This window comes from Bombina bombina, chromosome 2, assembly GCF_027579735.1.
Source record: "Bombina bombina isolate aBomBom1 chromosome 2, aBomBom1.pri, whole genome shotgun sequence".
Lineage (NCBI taxonomy): Eukaryota > Metazoa > Chordata > Amphibia > Anura > Bombinatoridae > Bombina > Bombina bombina.
In genome coordinates this window covers 679,739,587-679,759,566 of record NC_069500.1, presented here as the reverse complement: position 1 = coordinate 679,759,566, position 19,980 = coordinate 679,739,587, and the positions used below count along the sequence as shown (strand labels likewise).

Here is a 19,980-nt window from a genome sequence, read left to right as displayed (position 1 = left end):
CATCAGCCAAAGAAATAGCAGGTCTAAGAAGATTACCTGAACATAAATAAGCTCTCCTTAAAAAGGATTCAAGCTTCCTATCTAAACTATCCTTAAAGGAAGTACTATCTGCCGTAGGAATAGTAGTACGTTTAGCAAGAGTAGAGATAGCCCCATCAACTTTGGGGATTTTGTCCCAAAACTCTAATCTATCAGATGGCACAGAGTACAATTTCTTAAACCTTGGAGAAGGAGTAAATGAAGTACCCAGACTATTCCATTCCCTAGAAATTACTTCTGAAATAGCATCAGGAACTGGAAAAACTACATGAGGTTTAAAAACTGAATTTAAATGCTTAGCAGATTTAGTATCAAGAGGTCTAGACTCCTCCATATCTAATGCAATCAACACTTCTTTAAGTAAAGAACGAATAAACTCCATCTTAAACAAATATGAAGATTTATCAGTGTCAATATCTGAGGCAGAATCTTCTGAGCCAGATAGATCCTCATCAGAAACAGATAAGTCAGAATGATGGCGGTCACCTAAAAATTAATCTGAAATATGAGAAGTTTTAAAAGACCTTTTACGTTTACTGGAAGGAGGAATAACAGACAGAGCCTTCCTAATAGAATTAGAAACAAATTCTTTTACATTAACAGAGACATCCTGAACATTAGATGTTGAAGGAAAAACAACAGGTAAAGGATTATTACTAATGGAGACATTATCTGCATTAGAAAGTTTATCATGACAACACAAACTACAGCCGGAGGAACAGTTACCAAAAGTTTACAACAAATGCACTTAGCTTTGGTAGAACCGACATCAGGCAGCGTCTTTCCAGAAGTAGATTCTGATCCAGGGTCAGGTTGTGACATCTTGCAATATGTAATAGAAAAAACAACATATAAAGCAAAATTATCAAATTCCTTAAATGACAGTTTCAGGAATGGGAAAAAATGCAAAACAAACAAGCCTCTAGCAACCAGAAGCAACAAAAAAGTGAGACTTAAATAATGTGAAAAAAAGTGGAACAAGTAAGACGCCCACATTTTTTGGCGCCAAGTATGACGCCCACATTTTTGGCGCCAAGTACGACACCCACTTTTTTTGGCGCCAAGTATGACGCCACATCCTTTGGCGCCGAAAACGACGCCCACATTTTTTAAAGCGAAAAAACGTCTAACACACATGCGCCAAAAAATGACGCAACCACGAACTTCCGGCGTCAACTATGGCGCCGGAAATGACAAAAAAAATTTGCGCCAAAAATGACACAATAAATTGAAGCATTTTCTGCCCCCGCGAGCCTAACAGCCCAGAGGGAAAAAAGTAAATTGAAAATTTTTTAAGGTAAGAAAAATATATTTATTCATATGCATTATCCCAAAATAATGAAACTGACAGTCTGAAATAAGGAATACTGATTATCCTGAATCATGGCAAATATAGTTAAAAACATATATTTAGAACTTTACATATAAAGTGCCCAACCATAGCTTTGAGTGTCATAAATAGAAATAAGATTTTACTTACCCCAAGACACTCATCTACATATAGTAGATAGCCAAACCAGTACTGAAACGAGAATCAGTAGAGGTAATGGTATATAAGAGTATATCGTCGATCTGAAAAGGGAGGTAGGAGAAAAAAAATCTCTACGACCGATAACAGAGAACCTATGAAATAGATCCCCCAGAGGAAGACCATTGTATTCAAATAGGCAATATTCTCTTCACATCCCACTGACATTCATTGCACTCTGAGAGGAAAACCGGGCTTCAGCCTGCTGCGAAGCGCATATCAACGTAGAATCTGGCACAAACTTACTTCACCACCTCCATGGGAGGCAAAGTTTGTAAAACTGAATTGTGGGTGTGGTGAGGGGTGTATTTATAGGCATTTTGAGGTTTGGGAAACTTTGCCCCTCCTGGTAGGAATGTATATCCCATACGTCACTAGCTCATGGACTCTTGCTAATTACATGAAAGAAATTAGAACTTTGACGTCCCTTAGGTCTATTCTTCTTGTCTTGTGGTAGAAAGGACCCCTTTCCACCCGTTATTTCAGAAATTATCTCCGCCAGACTAGGACCAAACAGGGTCTTACCCTTGTAAGGTAGCGACAGGAGCTTGGAATTGGAGGTAACATCAGCTGACCAAGAATTCCGCCACAGAGCCCTGCGGGCTAGGACAGTGAAGCCAGACATCTTGTTTCCCAGTCTAATGACATGCATGTTAGCATCAGAAATAAAGGAATTGGCTAGCTTGAGAGCCTTAATCCAATCTTGGATCCCCTCCAACTGAATCTCCTCTAAAATCAATTCAGCCAAAGCATTGCACCAAAAAGATGCTGCACTTGTTACTGTGGCAATAGAAACTGCAGGTTGCCATTGTAGACTCTGATGAACATACATTTTCTTTAAATAAGTCTCCAGATTTTTGTCCATGGGATCCTTAAAAGAACAGCTATCCTCAATAGGAATTATGGTTCTCTTAGCCAGAGTAGAAATAGCCCCTTCTACTTTAGGCACTGTGCGCCATGAGTCTCGAATGGAGTCAGCAATAGGAAACATCTTTTTAAAAACGGGAGGACGGGGAGAAAGGTATCCCTGGCTTATCCCATTCCTGTGCAATGATCTCCAACACACGGTCTGGAACAGGAAACCCTTCCACAGAGGAAGGAACATCATAGTATTTGTTAAAGGGACAGTCAACACCAGAATTTTTGTTGTTTAAAAAGAAATATAATCCCTTTATTACCCATTCCCCAGTTTTGCATAACCAACACTGTTATAGAAATACACTTTCTATATCTGTGATAACCTTGTATCTAAGCCTCTGCAAACTGCCTCTTGTTTCAGTTGTTTTGACAGACTTGCATTTTAGCCAATCAGTGCTCACTCCAGGGTAACTTCACGTGCATGAGCTCAATGTTATCTATATGAAACACATGAACTAATGCCCTCTAGTGGTCAAAATGCATTCAGATTAGAGGAAGTCTTCAAGGTCTGAGAAATTAGCATATGAACCTCCTAGGTTTAGCTTTCAACTAAGAATACCAAGAGAACAAAGCAAAATAGGTGATAAAAATAAATTGGACATTTGTTTAAAATTACATTCCCTATTTAAATCATGAAAGTTTTTATTGGACTTGACTGTGCCTTTAAGCTTACTAGATTTCTTAGGGTTGACAGCGACAGAAGAATCGGAATAGTCAAAAGTAGCCAGTACCTCCTTTAGCAGTAAACAAAGGTGTTCAAGCTTAAATCTGAAGCTTACTTCTTCAGAATCAGTCAAAAGATTTATACTGTCCGAATCTGAGATTTCGCCCTCAGAAGCTACTGAGGTATCCACCTCATCAGACTTATGAGGGAGGTCAACCTGCGCAGCAGCAAACGGAACAGACACCTTACACTCAGAAGAATGTTTAAATTTCCTCTTGCGCTTCCCCATCATGGGAAAAGCAGATAAAGCCGAAGATACAGCAGAAGATATCTGTTAGGCAAAATCTATTGGCAAATAAACTCCTCCAGGAGGCTGAGAGGAACTGCAGGGCACTGTATAAGAAGCCGTTGAGGCTTGGGACGTGTGAGGAGAAAGCTGTGGCACTGCCTGAACAGCATCATCCTGAGAGACATTAGGCTCAGAAACAAGTACTTTGTCTTTACATTTTAAAGCTTTTTCTAAACATGAGGAACAAAATTGCATAGGTAAAACAATTTGGGCCTCCAAACATAATAAGCATTTATCAAAAGGAACAGACTTGTGTTCCATTATCCATAGCTGATAAAGGCCCAAAAAGTAAGGAATGTCACTTTAAGAAAAAACAAAATTTATGCTTACCTGATAAATTTATTTCATTCTTGACACAGTGAGTCCACGGATCATCTTAAAGGGACAGTAAACCCCAAAAAATTATTTCATTATTTAAATAGAGAATACAATTTTTTAAAAGTTTCCAATTTACTTCTATTAAATCAAATTTGTTTAATTCTTGTGTTATTCTTTGTTGAAGAGATACCTAGGTAGGTAGCGTGCACATGCCTGAAGCACTACATGACAGGAAATAGTGCTGCCATCTAGTGCTCTTGCTAATGTATAACATTGTTGCAAAACTGCTGCCATATAGTGTTGTGGACACGTGCACACTCATGAGCTTACATCCCAGCTTTTCAACAAAGGATAACAAGAAAACGAAGAAAATTTGATAACAGAAGTAAATTGGAAAGTTGTTTAAAATTGTATGCTCTATCTGAATCATGAAAGAAAAAAGTGGGTTTTATGTCCCTTTAATTACTGTTGGGAATATCACTCCTGACCAGCAGGAGGAGGCAAAGAGCACCACAGCAAAAGCTGTTAAATACCACTCCCCTACCCACAATCCCCAGTCATTCGACCAAAGGGAAATGGGAAAGGAAGTGATCTAAGGTGCAGAGGTGCCTGAAGTTTATAGAGAAGCAAACTGTCTGAAAAACAGGGCGGGCCGTGGACTCACTGTGTCAAGAAATAAATAAATTTATTAGGTAAGAATAAATTATGTTTTCTTTCCAATGACACAGTGAGTCCACGGATCATCTTAATTACTGTTGGGAACCAATACCCAAGCTAGAGGACATGGATGATAAGGGAGGGACAAGACAGTTAACCTAAACAGAAGGCACCACTACTTGAAGAACCTTTCACCCAAAAGAAGCCTCTGCTGAAGCAAAAGTATCAAATTTGTAAAATTTAGAAAAAGTATGCAAAAATGACCAAGTCGCAGCCTTGCAAAGCTGATCTACAGAAGCTCCATTTTTAAAAGCCCAAGAAGATGAAACAGCCCTCGTGGAATGACCCGTGATTCTCTCAAGGACTGCTGCCCAGCAGTTTCATATGCCAAGCGAATAACACTCCTCAACCAACAAGAAAGAGAAGTAGCCGTAGCTTTCTTACCCTTACGCTTCCCAGAAAAAACAACAAATAAATAAGGAGACTTGTGAAAATCCTTAGTCGCCTGCAAATAATATTTCAATGCACGAACCACATCCAGGTTGTGCAACAAACGCTCTTTATGAGAAGAAGGATTAGGACACAAAGAATGAAAAACAATCTCTTGATTAATATTCTTATCAGAAACAACCTTGGGAAGAAAACCCAAGGCAGTACGCAGAGTGAAAAATAGAGTGAAAAATAATAAAAGGCGATACATACTGTAGAGCTGAAAGCTACGAAACTCTTCAAGCCGAAGAAATAGCCACCAGAAACAAAACCTTCCAAGATAACATCTTAATATCCAAAGAATGCATAGGTTCAAACGGAGCCTGTTGAAGGACTCTAAGAACCAAATTAAGACTCCAAGGTGGAGTAGTAGACTTAAACACAGGCCAAATTCTAACCAAGGTCTGACAAAAAGAATGAACATCTGGCACATCCGCTAGGCACTTGTGCAATAACATAGATAAAGCAGAAATTTGACCCTTCAATGTGCTAGCAGGATAAACCTTTCTCCAAACCCTTCTTGAGAAAAGAAAAAATCCTAGGAGTAGCCTTTGGATTCACACCAATATTTACGCCAAATCTTATAATACATCTTCCTAGTCACAGGCTTACGAGCCTGAATAATAGTCTCAATGACAGACTCAGAAAAATCACACTTAGAAAGAATCAAGCGTTGAATCTCAAAGCAGTCAGCTTCAGAGAAATGAGATTTGGATGAAGGAAGGGACCCTGCAGAAGCAGGTCCTTCCTTAATGGAAGATGCCAAGGTGGAAGGGAAGACATCTCCACTAGATCTGCAAACCAGATTCTGCGAGGTCACGCCGGAGCAATGAGATTCACTGATGCTCTCTCTTGTTTGACCCGAGCAAGAAAAACACACGGAGGGAACACATATGCCAGACTGAAAGTCCAAGAAACTGCCAGAGCATCTATCAGAACAGCCTGAGGATCCTTTGACCTCGACCCGTACCTCGGGAGCTTGGCATTCTGACAAGATTCCATGAGATCCAACTCCGACTGCCCCCAACTGAGAATCAAGCTGGAAAATACCTCTGGATGAAGTTCCCACTCCCTGGGAGTGAAAAGTCTGTCTGCTCAGAAAATCTGCTTCCCAATTGTCCACCCCTGGAATATGGATAGCAGACAGACAACAGTTGTGAATCTCCGCCCACTGAATAATCTTGGCTACCTCTGTCATGGCCGAGGAACTCAGAGATCCTACCTGATGATTGATGTAAGCCACTGACGTTATGTTGTCTGACTGAAACCTGATAAACTTAGTTGAAGCTAGCTGAGGCCAGGCTAGAAGAGCATTAAAAATTGCTCTCAGTTCCAAAACATTTATTGGAAGAACCGACTCCTCCCAAGTCCATAGACCCTGAGCCCTTAATGAACCCCAGACAGCACCCCAACCCAGCAAACTGGCATCCGTGGTTACAATCACCCAGGCAGGTCTGCGAAAGCAAGTTCCCTGAGAGAGAAGATCCTGAGACAACCACCATGGAAGAGAATCTCTGGACATCTGATCTAGAACAATCTTTGGAGATAGATTCGCATAATCCCCGTTCCACTGCCTGAGCAAGCATAACTGCAGAGTTCTGAGATGGAACCGAGCAAACGGAATGATGTCCATGACTGAAACCATCAGACCAATAACCTCCATGCACTGAGCCACTGATGGCCAAGGAAGGGACTGAAGAGCAAGACATGTATTGAAAATCTTCATCTCTAAAGAATCTATAATGGTCCCCAAAAATACCACTCTCGTAGCCGGAATTAAGGAACTTTTTCCTAAATTCACCTTCCAAACGTGGAAGCGCAGAAAAGACAACAACAACTCCGTGTGGGAGTTTGCTAGTTGAAAAGATGGAGCCTGAACTAGAATGTCATCCAGATAAGGAGCCACTGCAACACCCTTCAATCGAAGCACCACCAACAATGCTCCTAGGACCATTAAAAAAATTCTGGGAGCTGTTGCCAGACCAAAAGGAAGAGCTACAAACTGAAAATATTTGTCTAGAAATGCAAATCTTAGGAATCTGTGATGATACCTGTGAATGGGAATATGCAGATACGCATCCTTTAGATCCACTGTGGTCATGAACGGACCTTCCTGAACCAAAGGAAGAATGGAACGAATAGTTTTCATCTTGAAAGACGGAACCCTGAGAAACTTGTTTACACTCAAGATCTAAAATAGGTCTGAATGTTCCCTCCTTTTTGGGAACGAAGAAGAGATTGGAATAAAAACCCAGACCCTGTTCCTGAACAGGAACTATCACTCCCATATCGGAAAGATTCTAAACACAATGTAAAAACGCCTCTCCTTTTATCTGGTTTACAGATAACCCGGAGAGAAGAAACCTGCCTCTGGGAGGAAAATTCTTTAACTCCAGTTTGTAACCCTGGGACACAATATCTACCACCCAGGGATCCTGAACATTTCAAACCCAAGCTTGAGCGAAGAAAGAGTCTGCCCCCCCCTACAAGATCCATTCCCAGATCGGGGGCAGACCCTTCATGACTGATTTTGAGTCAACAACAGGCTTCCTGGACTGCTTCCCCTTATTCCAAGACTGATTTTACTTCCAAGAGGGCTTGGACTGTTCCTGCTTGGAGGAAAAAGAGGAAGATTTACTAGAGAAGTTACAAAAGGAATGAAAATTACTCTGCTGACCCTTCTGTTTATTTCTTTTATCCTAAGGAAGAGAATGCCCCTTCCCTCCCGTAATATCAGAAATAATCTCAACCAAACCTGGCCCAAACAAGGTCTTAACCTTGTAAGGAATAGACAAAAGCTTAGACTTAGAAGACACATCCGCAGACAAGGATTTTAACCATAAAGCTCTGCGAGTTAAAATAGCAAAACCAGAAATTTTAGCTCCCGACTTGATGACCTGTAGAGAAGCATCTGCAATAAAGGAATTAGCCAACTTCAAAGCCTTGATTCTTTCTTGAATTTCTTCAAGAGGAGTATCTTGCTGAATAGAATCAGACAATGCATCAAACCAATATGCCGCCGCACTAGTAACCGTAGAAATACATGCAGCCGGTTGCCATTGATACCCCTGGTGAACATAAATCATTTTAAGCAAAGCTTCCAACTTCTTATCCATAGGATCTTTAAAGGAACAGCTGTACTCAATAGGAATAGTGGTCCTCTTGGTCAGAGTGGAAACTGCTCCCTCCGCCTTAGGAACCATCTGCCAAGATTCTTTAATAGAATCAGCAATAGGAAACATCTTCCTAAAAATTGGAGAAGGGGAAAAAGGAATCCCAGGCTTCTCCCATTCTCGTGCAATAATATCTGAAACACGATCAGGTATAGGAAAAACGTCCACCGAGGAAGGGACATAAAAAAACAAACGTATTAAGTTTACTAGATTTCTTAGGAATAACCATGACTGATGCCTCAGAGTCATCAAAGCTAGCCAAAACCTCATTGAGTAACAAACAGAGGTGCTCCAGCTTAAACCTAAAGAAAACAACCTCAGGTTCAGAAGAAGGATTTACACTATAAGAATCCAAGATCTCACCCTCAGATGCTACTGAAGTATCTTCCTCCTTAGACTTATGAGAAGAAACACTAGACACAATTGCAACAGAATCAGAAACCTTATACTTCCTCTTGCGCTTCCCCTGTAACATAGGAAAAGCAGACAAAGCCTCAGATACTGCCGAGGATATATGGGTAGCCATATCCTGCAAGGAAAAAAACATCCTGAGACGAAACACAGGGCACTGCAGAAGATTGGGACATATGAGGAGAAAGCTGCGGATTAGCCTGAACAAGAGACTCCTGAACAACATCTGCCCTAGACAATAAAGGCTCAGAATCAAAAAGTCTATCTTTGTAATGTAATGTTCTCTCAATACAAGAGGAACAAAAAGGGATAGAAGGCTCAACATTAATATTGAAACATAGAGAACAAGCAACAGCTTGCAGGGCCTCTTGGTCCATCTTATTCCAAAGGAAAAAAATTTAATCAATAAAAAATTCTAAGTTCAAATCAGAATTTTAATGAAACAAAAAAACGTTACAGTCCCTTTAAATTTTAAACAGACTTATTTTTTTAAACTAGAAAATCCTTAAATAAACTGCACAATAAATCTTGCAGCAACAATTTTTCACAAAATGAATGCAAAAAAAGACAAATGTCCCTGAAATTCAGACAGAAACAAATAAAAACAGAGCAACAGCCCCACAAAAAAACAAAAGGCAACCTCTACACCTCAGCAAGCTCTGCTGAGATGTCTACCTGACTTCCTTGCTGCCGGAAACAAAGTCAGAAATTGATCCGGACCCCCATACAGCCGTACCGGAGAGAAAACGCTGAACCAACTCCGAGGAGCTATGCAACAGAGCTGCAACATCCAGGAACAACAGGAAAAAGCTAAAAAGGGCGCCAAAAACGTCTGTGCTATCTCAGATAAGCCCGCCTATTGTAGGCGTAGACTAACAAACCTCCCAGTAGCCATTAATACACAAACAAAAAACATGTACACCAAAGTGAAAACAATAAACTAAGCAAAACATCCCCAGTGCCTGCAAAACTGCCATACAATAAACCGTTAACCTAGAAGACTGATTGTATATTTAGACAGAATTAACTGTCAAAGTGCCAAATTCTCCTATATCAAAACAGGGAAAGAAATAGGCACTTTACTCAAACTTTCAACCAAGGGCAGCATGAAATTACTTGGGAGGCCTAGTGGGGATTATACCCCACAAGTTCCCAAATGCTTAAAAGCCACCACTTGCTCTACTGAAGAGACTGACATGGACTACGGCTAAACTCCAAAGAAAACCAGAGTAAACTTGCTCTGCTTAAAAAATAAACTCTTGATTGAAGAATCAGACACCTATCTTTACTCCTCCTTGCAACTGATACAAGCAAAGAGAATGACTGGGGATTGTGGGTAGGGGGAGTGCTATTTAACAGCTTTTGTGTGGTGCTCTTTGCCTCCTCCTGCTGGTCAGGGGTGATATTCCCAACAGTAATTAAGATGATCCGTGGACTCAATGTATCATTAGATAGAAATACCCTTCTACATCTCAGAAGCTGAGGTGCCCTACCGTAACCTTCAGAGAATGAACATACTAAGGCTCCCCAGTCGGCCAGACAATATCTCACAGCCGCAATGAAGAGAAACTCACAAAAATGACACTGCTCCTCTCTCAGAAGCAGAAGATCGGGAGATCACGTGAGCGACATCAAATGAAACTGCTTCAGAGCGTTTCATACTCTGAAGTAAAAAACATAGTAACATTCCACACAAACTGTTATGGAATTAAAAATCATGTAGCCATAAGGTCAGAGGTCATCCCAAACCTATAAGGAAGGACGTTAACTCTTTAGACTCTTTCAACATACAAATAGTGAATGCAAACTGCCCCACAGAATCCTCACTAAAGGATTATAAATGTTCCATGAAATTATTGCAGAATTAAAATATATAGTGCAAGTCTCCACTACCGAGAAGACAAAAGCACTTACCTGCAAATCTAGCTGTCGGGCAGAAAGACAGCTCACAAGGCGTGAAAGGACACATACTCCTTACAGAGACCTGTAGAAAAAGAAAAAACAGAGTAACCAACTCTGGCTTTCTATACCGATTGCAGCAAATATGTTAGAAAACAAAGCAAGGACCACCTCACCACTTTCTAACTGCTTAAAAGCCACAACTACTCTTACTCAAGAGATTGACGTGGACACAGCTAAACCCAAATCCTTGCTTGGAGGGAAAAGTACCCAAAAAAGGAATACAATCTTCAGACACCAACTTCACTTCTTTCATTGACAGCGGCAAAAAGAATGACTGGGGCTTATGGGTAAGGGAAGTGACACTTAACAGCTTTGCTGGGGTGCTCTTTGCCTCCTGCTGCTATGCCAGGAGTGAATATCCCACTACTAATTGGAATGACGTTGTGGACTTTCCATGTCTTAGGAAAGAAAAGCTATTATTGCCATTAATTTGGGCACACATAGAATTCTAGGCTGCGTGCAGAATATAATTAAAGCACTTGATTTTATATTATTGTGTATAAGTAGGAATAGGAATAGTAGGAACTGATCTAGGAAGAATGTTGTTAATGTGTTTTGTGAAATTTTCAATAAATTGACTAACAAAACAGAAACCATTTAAATATTTCCTATATTGTTGAGTTTTTTTATAAGGGATGTTGACTTATTTAAAACGTATCTTAGTGAGAGTATAATTTAACTTATTAGAGCAAGTCATTTTTATATTACTGACCTTAGATAACCCCCCCAAAGGGGTTAACTCAATAAGTCCCGATCAGGATTCACAAGCATTGCTACTAGTGATTTGTGGCTTGTGCAAATACTGTTTCTGATTGGCTCACTGGTGTTTTCTTGATTAGGAGTTTCGAGGTTTTTCAGCTTTATGTATTTTTTTTTCTACATCTTTTCTCTTATTCACTTTTACAATATCATGGCACGTTCACACACACATTTTACACCACAATCATTTTCACTTTCATTATTATTTATTCTCCTTTTTTTCTTTTCACTTTACAAGTCACATTCATATACACCATTATATATATATATATATATATATATATATATATATATATATATATACACACACAGTATCTCACAAAAGTGAGTACAACCCTCACATTTTTGTAAATATTTTATTATATCTTTTCATGCGACAACGCTGAAGAAATGGCACTTTGCTACAATGTAAAGGAGTGTACAGTCTTTATAACAGTGTAAATTTGCTGTCCCCTTAAAATAACTCAACACACAGCCATTAATGTCTAAACCGTTGGCAACAAAAGTGAGTACAACCCTAAGTGGAAATGTCCAAATTGGGCCCAATTAGCCATTTTCCCTCCCTGGTGTCATGTGACTTGTTAGTGTTAAAAGGTCTCAAGTGTGAATGGGGAGCAGGTGTGTTAAATTTGGTGTTATCGCTCTCACACTCTCTCATACTGGTCACTGGAAGTTCAACATGGCACCTCATGGCAAAGAACTCTCTGAGGATCTGAAAAAAAGAATTGTTACTCTACATAAAGATGGCCTAGGCGGGGAGTGGGCCGCGGGGCAGTATTCAAACATGATAACGACCCCAAACACACCTCCAAGATGAACACTGCCTTGCTAAAGAAGCTGAGGGTAAAGGGGATGGACTGGCCAAGCATGTCTCCAGACCTAAACCCTATTGAGCATCTGTGGGGCATCCTCAAACGGAATGTGGGGGAGCGCAAGGGCTCTAACATCCACCAGCTCCATGATGTCATCATGGAGGAGTGGAAGAGGACTCCAGTGGCAACCTGTGAAGCTCTAGTGAACTACATTCCCAAGAGGGTTAAGTGCTAGAAAATAATGGTGGCCACACAAAATATTGACACTTTGGGCCCAATTCGGACATTTCCACTTAGGGGTGTACTCACTTTTGTTGCCAATGGTTTAGACATTAATGGCTGTGTGTTGAGTTTTTTTGAGGGGACAGCAAATTTACACTGTTATACAGGCTGAACACTCACTACTTTACAGTGTAGCAAAGTGTAATTTCTTTAGTGTTGTCACATGAAAAGATATAATAAAATATTTACAAAAATGTGAGGGGTGGGGGGCTTGGCCGTGCAGCGTTCTGGATAAGACGCATCTTCTGAGAGCTCTGGTAGAATACCCAATAATCCGCTGATTATTGTACCTTAACAGAAAGAATTATATAAAGAAACTACATCCTCACTACTAGTTGCTTTATCGCTATATATCTTTGCTGTTTATATGACACCGAGATCGCAGATCAGAAAGATAAGACCTAAGGCAGCGGCCTACTTCTAGGTAACATCTCCCCCCCCCCCCCACCGGGAGAACCGGGTTAACAGTTAAGTCAGATAAAACCTGACATACTGAATCTTTTACACATCAGCTGCTCCCAACCACACTTAACACCTGAAACCATAGACCTCTTGCTAAAAATTGGCTTCCAGATTGACAGCATCGGGTCGTGAGGGTGTCGCAAAAATGGCGGTCATATCAGAAGCCATGGTACAACTGGCCACAGACGAAAGATTCGCCAGACTGGAGGCTATATGGCTGAGAATCATGCAAAAATGCTGGCCTGGCTCAGAGCTAGAAGCTGCGGATCTACCAATCCAGCATGTGCGTGAAGGGAATTGTGAGCAGCACACCGCAACACACGAGGAGAAATGGCGCAACCCAGGTGTCGATGGCACAGATGCAACTAGATTGCCACTTGCTCATTCCGCTGGCGGGGTAGAACTTACTTGTGAAGGAGCAGCCCCTCAGTTCTGACAAGACCCCTCTTACATAAACCCCACTGTTCACGCTGACAACTCGGAGCCAGGAATCATCACTTCCTCATCGCAAAGCGTACAAGTTGTAGACCGAGCACATCTCTCTAAGGTCCTGAACCCTCCTGTCACTACATTTATCTCGGAGGTAATATCCACGGGGAGATTAAAATATGCTGTGACTCTATTACAACCCGCTCCCACTGAGGAGCCACATTTTTTTTCAGAACCCCTTTGCTCACCGGGGGCTGTGAGATGGAAGTATCTATCACCTAATATGAGGGCAATCACATGATCTAACCTAGCAATGGCTTCTGGGGCATTCATGTTAGCTAATTTAGAAGATTGGACTTTATTATCTGGGTATGGACAGGTGGGAGATCCGCTCTGTAAAGCAATTTACCCTGGACACCAGGTACTGATCGGTTCATCCACTATCACGATGAAGCAGCAAGCAGAGGCTAGCAGGAGAAGTGTTGACACCCCAGTGCGATCTCAATATAAATTAAAGACTCCATGCTACAAAAACATCACGTTGGAAATGTTTATATCTCAATCCCAGCCAAATGCCTATAAAAAAGAGCTGGACAGTGGGGGTTAATCCTTAAAAGTTATCATATAATATAACCATTTAATGTTCGAATTGTTTACTCAGTCTTTGAACGTTTCTCTTACTTTTAACATCTGAATTTTCTGTTGTATTAATTTCAACCTCAAAATGTTCCTTTATATAACACATGGCAGAACGGACCCACTCTGCAATTTAACTTGCGGGCTTTACTAATTAGCCACATAGTCTCAATGTACCTCACCATATAACAGTTCACATTAGTACACAGTGAATATAAATTACCCCAGAACATCTCCCAGGCTATATTACTTTAATGGTTAACATGAGAACAGATTCCTTGCATAACATGCTCTATAACTATATGGAAACTAACCCATGCCTACATATTACAAATCCCCACAAGTGGCAAACACTCCCCTTTTTTTTCACTGCAGTATGATCACTCAGCAGCCTTGCTCAACTATCACTTATGATAATCCAGTATGCAATCACGCCGGTAGATATGTGGTTTGGGAGCAATCTTAAGTTTTTGTTTCCCCTTATCTTAAAATCCCTATGTTTAAAAGAATGCTTATGTACTAGTAATCCAAAAGTGATTACGAAAGACTTTTTAAGGGACCAGAAAGAGGACAGTTTGTTTACAAGTGCTTTATCACAACAGGTGAAATTACCTTTTATGTCATCTATCTTTTGTACTCTGTTTATTCATTATGTATGTCCTATCAAAAATAAAATAATAATAAAAAAATAAAAAAATGTGAGGGGTGTACTCACTTTTGTGAGATACTGTATATATATATATATATATATATATATACACACATATATATATATATATATATATATATATACACACACACACTATATATATATATATACACACACACTATATATATATATATATATATATATATATATATATATATATATATATATATATATATACACACTGTATATACACACACATTTATTTATCCGCACTCATCATTATTAATTTTCTTCCCTCACATATATATATTTTTTTATCACTCAACATGTTACATTCACATACACCTATACTAAAATATTGTAATTTTCATTACTATCATTATTATTTTTCCCTTTATTTTTGTCCACATGTTGCTAATATACAGTAAGATTAATGTTTATATATCTCTTTAAGAAATTTGTTTCAGCTGTTATAATCAGTGATAGTTCCTAAAAATGTGTCCCAGTCAGGGTGCTCACTTATGTCATTGAACAAGAGCAGGGAGCAAGCCTGAAACGACTATGGCATGCCGCATCCTTTGACAGGGACAATCAATGGATGGCCTATCATTTTTATGGCACTATGCTTGTGCTTTTAATATTTGTACAATAATTTATTTTATATTATTTATCTTTATTCACCTTTTGGAGATGCTTTTTGGGACCGGTAGTGCAGGGAGCAATTGTTTTGCTATTTATTTAACTCTTGGGTTTAAACACAAAAACATAACATGCTTTAACAAATTTGAACATGCAATTTTTGCACTAGATTATCCATTTAAAAGGGGAGCAGGTCAGCCCTGGTCAGTTTTGTTGAGGTTAGGGCTGAGTAGTCAGCAGGCTTCATTGTAGTGGGAAAAAAGCCAGCGTATCACTACTGACACACTAGTATATCTTACCTAAATTCCTCCATTTGACGTAGAGAGACTCCCCAGGCTCATGGTGTAGGTTGATATTGTCCCACAACAACTGGATGTAAACCAACTTGCTGTCTTGAGACAGAGAGGACTGTGGGAGCTGTAGAAAAGATCAGGAATAAATGCACAAATTAACAAGTCCTGCTGATAATAAAATGGTTATACTACAAGCCATACGTGTCTTGGTCAGATATAAGTTTACCGTTAGCTCCGATATGTTTTTGCAGATAAACATGGAACTACAGAGCTATAATGAGGATGTTGCACTGTTTTTGGGACCAGCCAAATCCAATGATATTCTAGCGGTAATTAGAAGCTGAAAGTATAATGCATTAATAGAGTAAACGCGCGTCAGGAGCGCACATGTCAGGAGCACAGACCTCTTTTTTTTTTTTAACCATAGCTTACTCCTTAGCTCAATAAAATCTGCCTCAGGTATAATAGCCAGCATAATGATAATCAAAGATCCCGCTATAGAAGTAGCTTAGCCTAGATAGATGCAATCCAATAATATTTTAAAATAAGCAAATCTCTATAGCGGAAATAGAGCAATAGATTGTTTATAATACTATTCAGAGACAGTGCAAATATTTTCAAGAGAAGGAGTTTAAATATTTTTTAAATTTATTATGTGTGTGTTGTGCCTCTGTGTTTAAATAATTCAATAAAGATGTATGAATGAGAAGTTAGTATGCAAACTACTTATTAAATAGCACTTAAAAATATTCAAACTCAGATTATTTTCGAACAGTTTAACGTCACAACATTTTAAGAGACGCAGATTGCAATTTTTTTTCTCGAAATTGCTTAAAATTATCCTCTCTTTCCCAATAACAACTCAATACATGCTTACACTTCAATTACATAAATCTGACTCTTTTCAGTCCCTGGATCTTAGAGAAATGTTTGGCATTTGGTTAATATGTCACTATGGGCATTTGGTTAATATGAGGGAATTCGGAGAGGCAGAGGGTGGTCGAGTCGGTGGGAGAGGAGGGAGGGGAATATTCTCCCCCCCCCCTTTCTTCTCTTATGAGTGATATTTTGGTTTTTGTTAACAGGTTAAAAAAGGGGGGGAAAACAACATTGTATACCTCCTTCTGCACTCATAGTAGTCTACAGAAGAGATCATGTGAGAATAAATTGTTAAATGATAATTCTTTAATGTATGATGTTTAACTTAAGTGTATTCTATGTAAGCTATTTTCTTTTCGCCCTGCATGGCTGCTCAATAACCATGTTGTATATTCTTATACATTGGTGGACTTAAATATATAAAAAAAAGAAAGAAAGTGGAGGCACAGCAATCTTTTTTGGCACATCTAGATGTGCTTTTTGGCAATAAAATTGTGTATAATTGCTTGCAAACCTCCAAGAGGAATCAGTCTAAATAAATGCAAAGGAATAAGACGGTTTCCCAAAACATAAGTGCAAATTCCCAAATATTTAAGTGTAAACTCTTATTAGTCAATCAGTACTTAGGTCCAGTTTTGCAGAGAAACCTGTAACAACACTTGAGCAGCACTTAATATTAAAATGAAGTCAGTACCCACCTGCACCCCTCCATTACAGTGCTCAGAAGTGAGAATAAGCCCAGGCAGGTTACTAGGCAGGTCCAAGCGTCTAAAGTACCAGACTAGGTTCCAGAATATGATGGGGTGCTGGTTGATAAAAGTAGATGTGTGGATGACCTGGTCTCCTTCATTCTCCAATAGGGATTCCAGCTCTTTACGCAGTACAAGGGGACTAAGGTAAGGTACAGAGACAGGGGGAGGATTGTGACGCTTTTCCAAAGGATCCTAAAATACAGCAACAGGTTTTAGTCAGAAGTAAATATTCCTTCATGTGCAATGAATTAATAGGAACATTACAATGATTACCCCCTTCAAAAGTACTTTGCAAAAGGGTAGAACCATAACATTTTAAATAATAGTGTTAATTAATTGAATAATTGTGATATTTGATTTACATTAAAGGGATAGAAAGGTCAAATGCTTCTAGTAAAAGTAATTACTGTTTTCTGCCTTAAAGGGACACTGAACCCACGTTTTTTCTTTTGTGATTCAGATAGTGCATGCAATTTTAAGCAACTTTCTAATTTACTCTTATTATCATTTTGTCTTCGTTCTCTTGCTTTCTTTATTTGAAAAAGAAGGTATCTGAGCTATTTTTTTTGGTTCAGAACCATGGAAAGCAATTGTTTATTGGTGGATGAATTTATCCACCAATCGGCAAGAACAACCGAGGTTGTTCACCAAAAATGGTCCGGCATCTAAACTTACATTCTTGCATTTCAAATAAAGATACCAAGAGAATGAAGACAATTTGATAATAGGAGTAAATTAGAAAGTTGCTTAAAATTGCATGCTTTATCTGAATCACAAAAGAAAAAATTTGGGTTCAGTGTCTCTTTAATACAAAAAGAAATACCGGTGCTTAAAAATCTGGAGTGCAAATCATATAATGAGGATGATATATCAAGTAAAATAATAAGTGAAGATCAAAAAATATACTTATTTATAAAAAATAAATATATATATGGAGTACCAAAAATATGTGAAGTAAAAAATATATATATTCTGAAGTCCAAAAAGTAATTTTATCAGTGCTAATGTGCAGAGGGTGTAATCCCCTGAAACAAGAGACTGTCGCAAATCAGGCGTTATAAATTCTATAACACCACAGATTGTTAAAAATGCAATATATAATTAGATTGGACGTCCAAAGTAAAAACGCTATATGCAAATGAGGTACCAAGCTTAGTTTATATAGTGTCCAAAAGTTCATGCTGCAGACTTAAAAATAAAAATAATTGTGAAAAAAAGAAAGATACAGCTCAGGTAACCTCTCAATTTGTACACAGGAGGACAGGGAACCAACAATCCTTCCTACAGCACAGAAATAAAAAGGTATCCAACAGGAACAGCAGGGGCCTTAAATAAACCATGCATATAAAACAGATGCATTTAAACATACTGAATGAAAATATATATTTTTTTGCCTGAAAACAATGTATGGAAATATCTGTTTAAACTGAAAATAGATAGAAGTTAGTTAATGTACTTCCTATTATGGCTCACTTGCTGATAAGGATAATGCCTACAGCTCTATTGGTGAAGAAGGATATGCCTCTGCATGCATGAGAAGAAAAGGCTGGGTTATTTAGCTAAGAAATACTTATTTAGTGAAACAAAAACAATCAATATATTTAGGAAATACCTTATGCAGATTAAACAAAAAAGATAATAATTTAACTACATATCCATTTAAAGGGGAATAATTCTTTGTTGAGGATTGATAAATCCAAGAGAACAAAGTAAATTTGATAACTAAAGGAAATCGGGAAGTAATGTGAGTAGAAAGTAAAGAGAACTATTGTTTTAAAGAGACAAGAGTGATGGCACTGCTAATTCAAATAAGCTGGGATGGGCTTGTAGCAATGCACACTTAGCCTTATAGAATATAACGATAGCCCATAGGTGCTGTGTACAAACAAACACTGATACTTGTAGAAAAAGATACACAAATAGCACTCAAATCCCATAAAAATGTAACATAGATATGGGAGGTTAACATAAAAAAAATTAATTAAAAATAAACTTTAATAGGTATACTTTAAAAATGGGTACTCTAAAATTAGCTAGCGAATAAAGGATTGGTCAGCATATTTCGCCCTGGGAAATATTCACCAGCATTGCGTAATATATTAAGGTGATGGTCAGGTCTTGTATTGGGATTAGTGTTGGGAAACCAAATATATTATGGTTCCTCAATTTTATTCCAATATACACTTAGTAAGTCTGTGTCTGGCTAGAAGTTGAACCACTCTGTTGTGCTATGGATCAAAGCCAAATTTATTCTCTTTGCATACATTCCGATCCTGGGCAATTATACACCACTGAACCTGTCTGTATTATACTGGTAAAAGGTGCTTGTAATTCATATTATAGCGTGTTGATAAATGTTCTACTGATTATTGTTACTATAGTGAGCTGCTGAAATGTACTATTTCCTCGTCCTTTTAGTACCACTATAATGGTCTTCCTTATTTATCGCTCCCCTAATTAATATGAGAGCTGTGTGGCAAATCTTGTGTTGGAGGATTACACAAAGTGATGACATAAAGGGAATATAGATAAGCGATGTTGCTAAATGGTGTGATAGTTAATAACTAAGGTATCTCTGCTGAGGCCAACAGATACTTTCTAGTAAAAACTGCTTAATATGACTAGTAGACTTGGGTTGTATGCGATATATCAGCGGTGTCTTTTGTACTTATTATTATATTTTTAGCTGAATACATTGAACGTTTACGTAGTTGGTATGAATCTATTTAGTAATCTACCATATGAGTAGGCTATGTAAAATACGACCTCCTCTCCGGATAGTATTTAATTAAATGGGACGATTTAGGTTATCAAATGTATTGGACAAAACTTTATGATATATATATATATATTTATTTTACATAGCCTACTCATATGGGA

General features: G+C 38.6%; 1 protein-coding gene across 1 annotated transcript in view; it reads right to left on the bottom strand.

Annotated features, from left to right (window-relative positions):
• The window catches only part of DENND4C (DENN domain containing 4C), a 474,079-nt gene that overhangs the window by 52,096 nt on the left and 402,003 nt on the right, over positions 1 to 19,980 (bottom strand). The window contains 2 exon segments of the mRNA XM_053702651.1: positions 15,476 to 15,593; positions 17,047 to 17,292. Coding sequence (XP_053558626.1) covers positions 15,476 to 15,593; positions 17,047 to 17,292 — 364 coding nt within the window.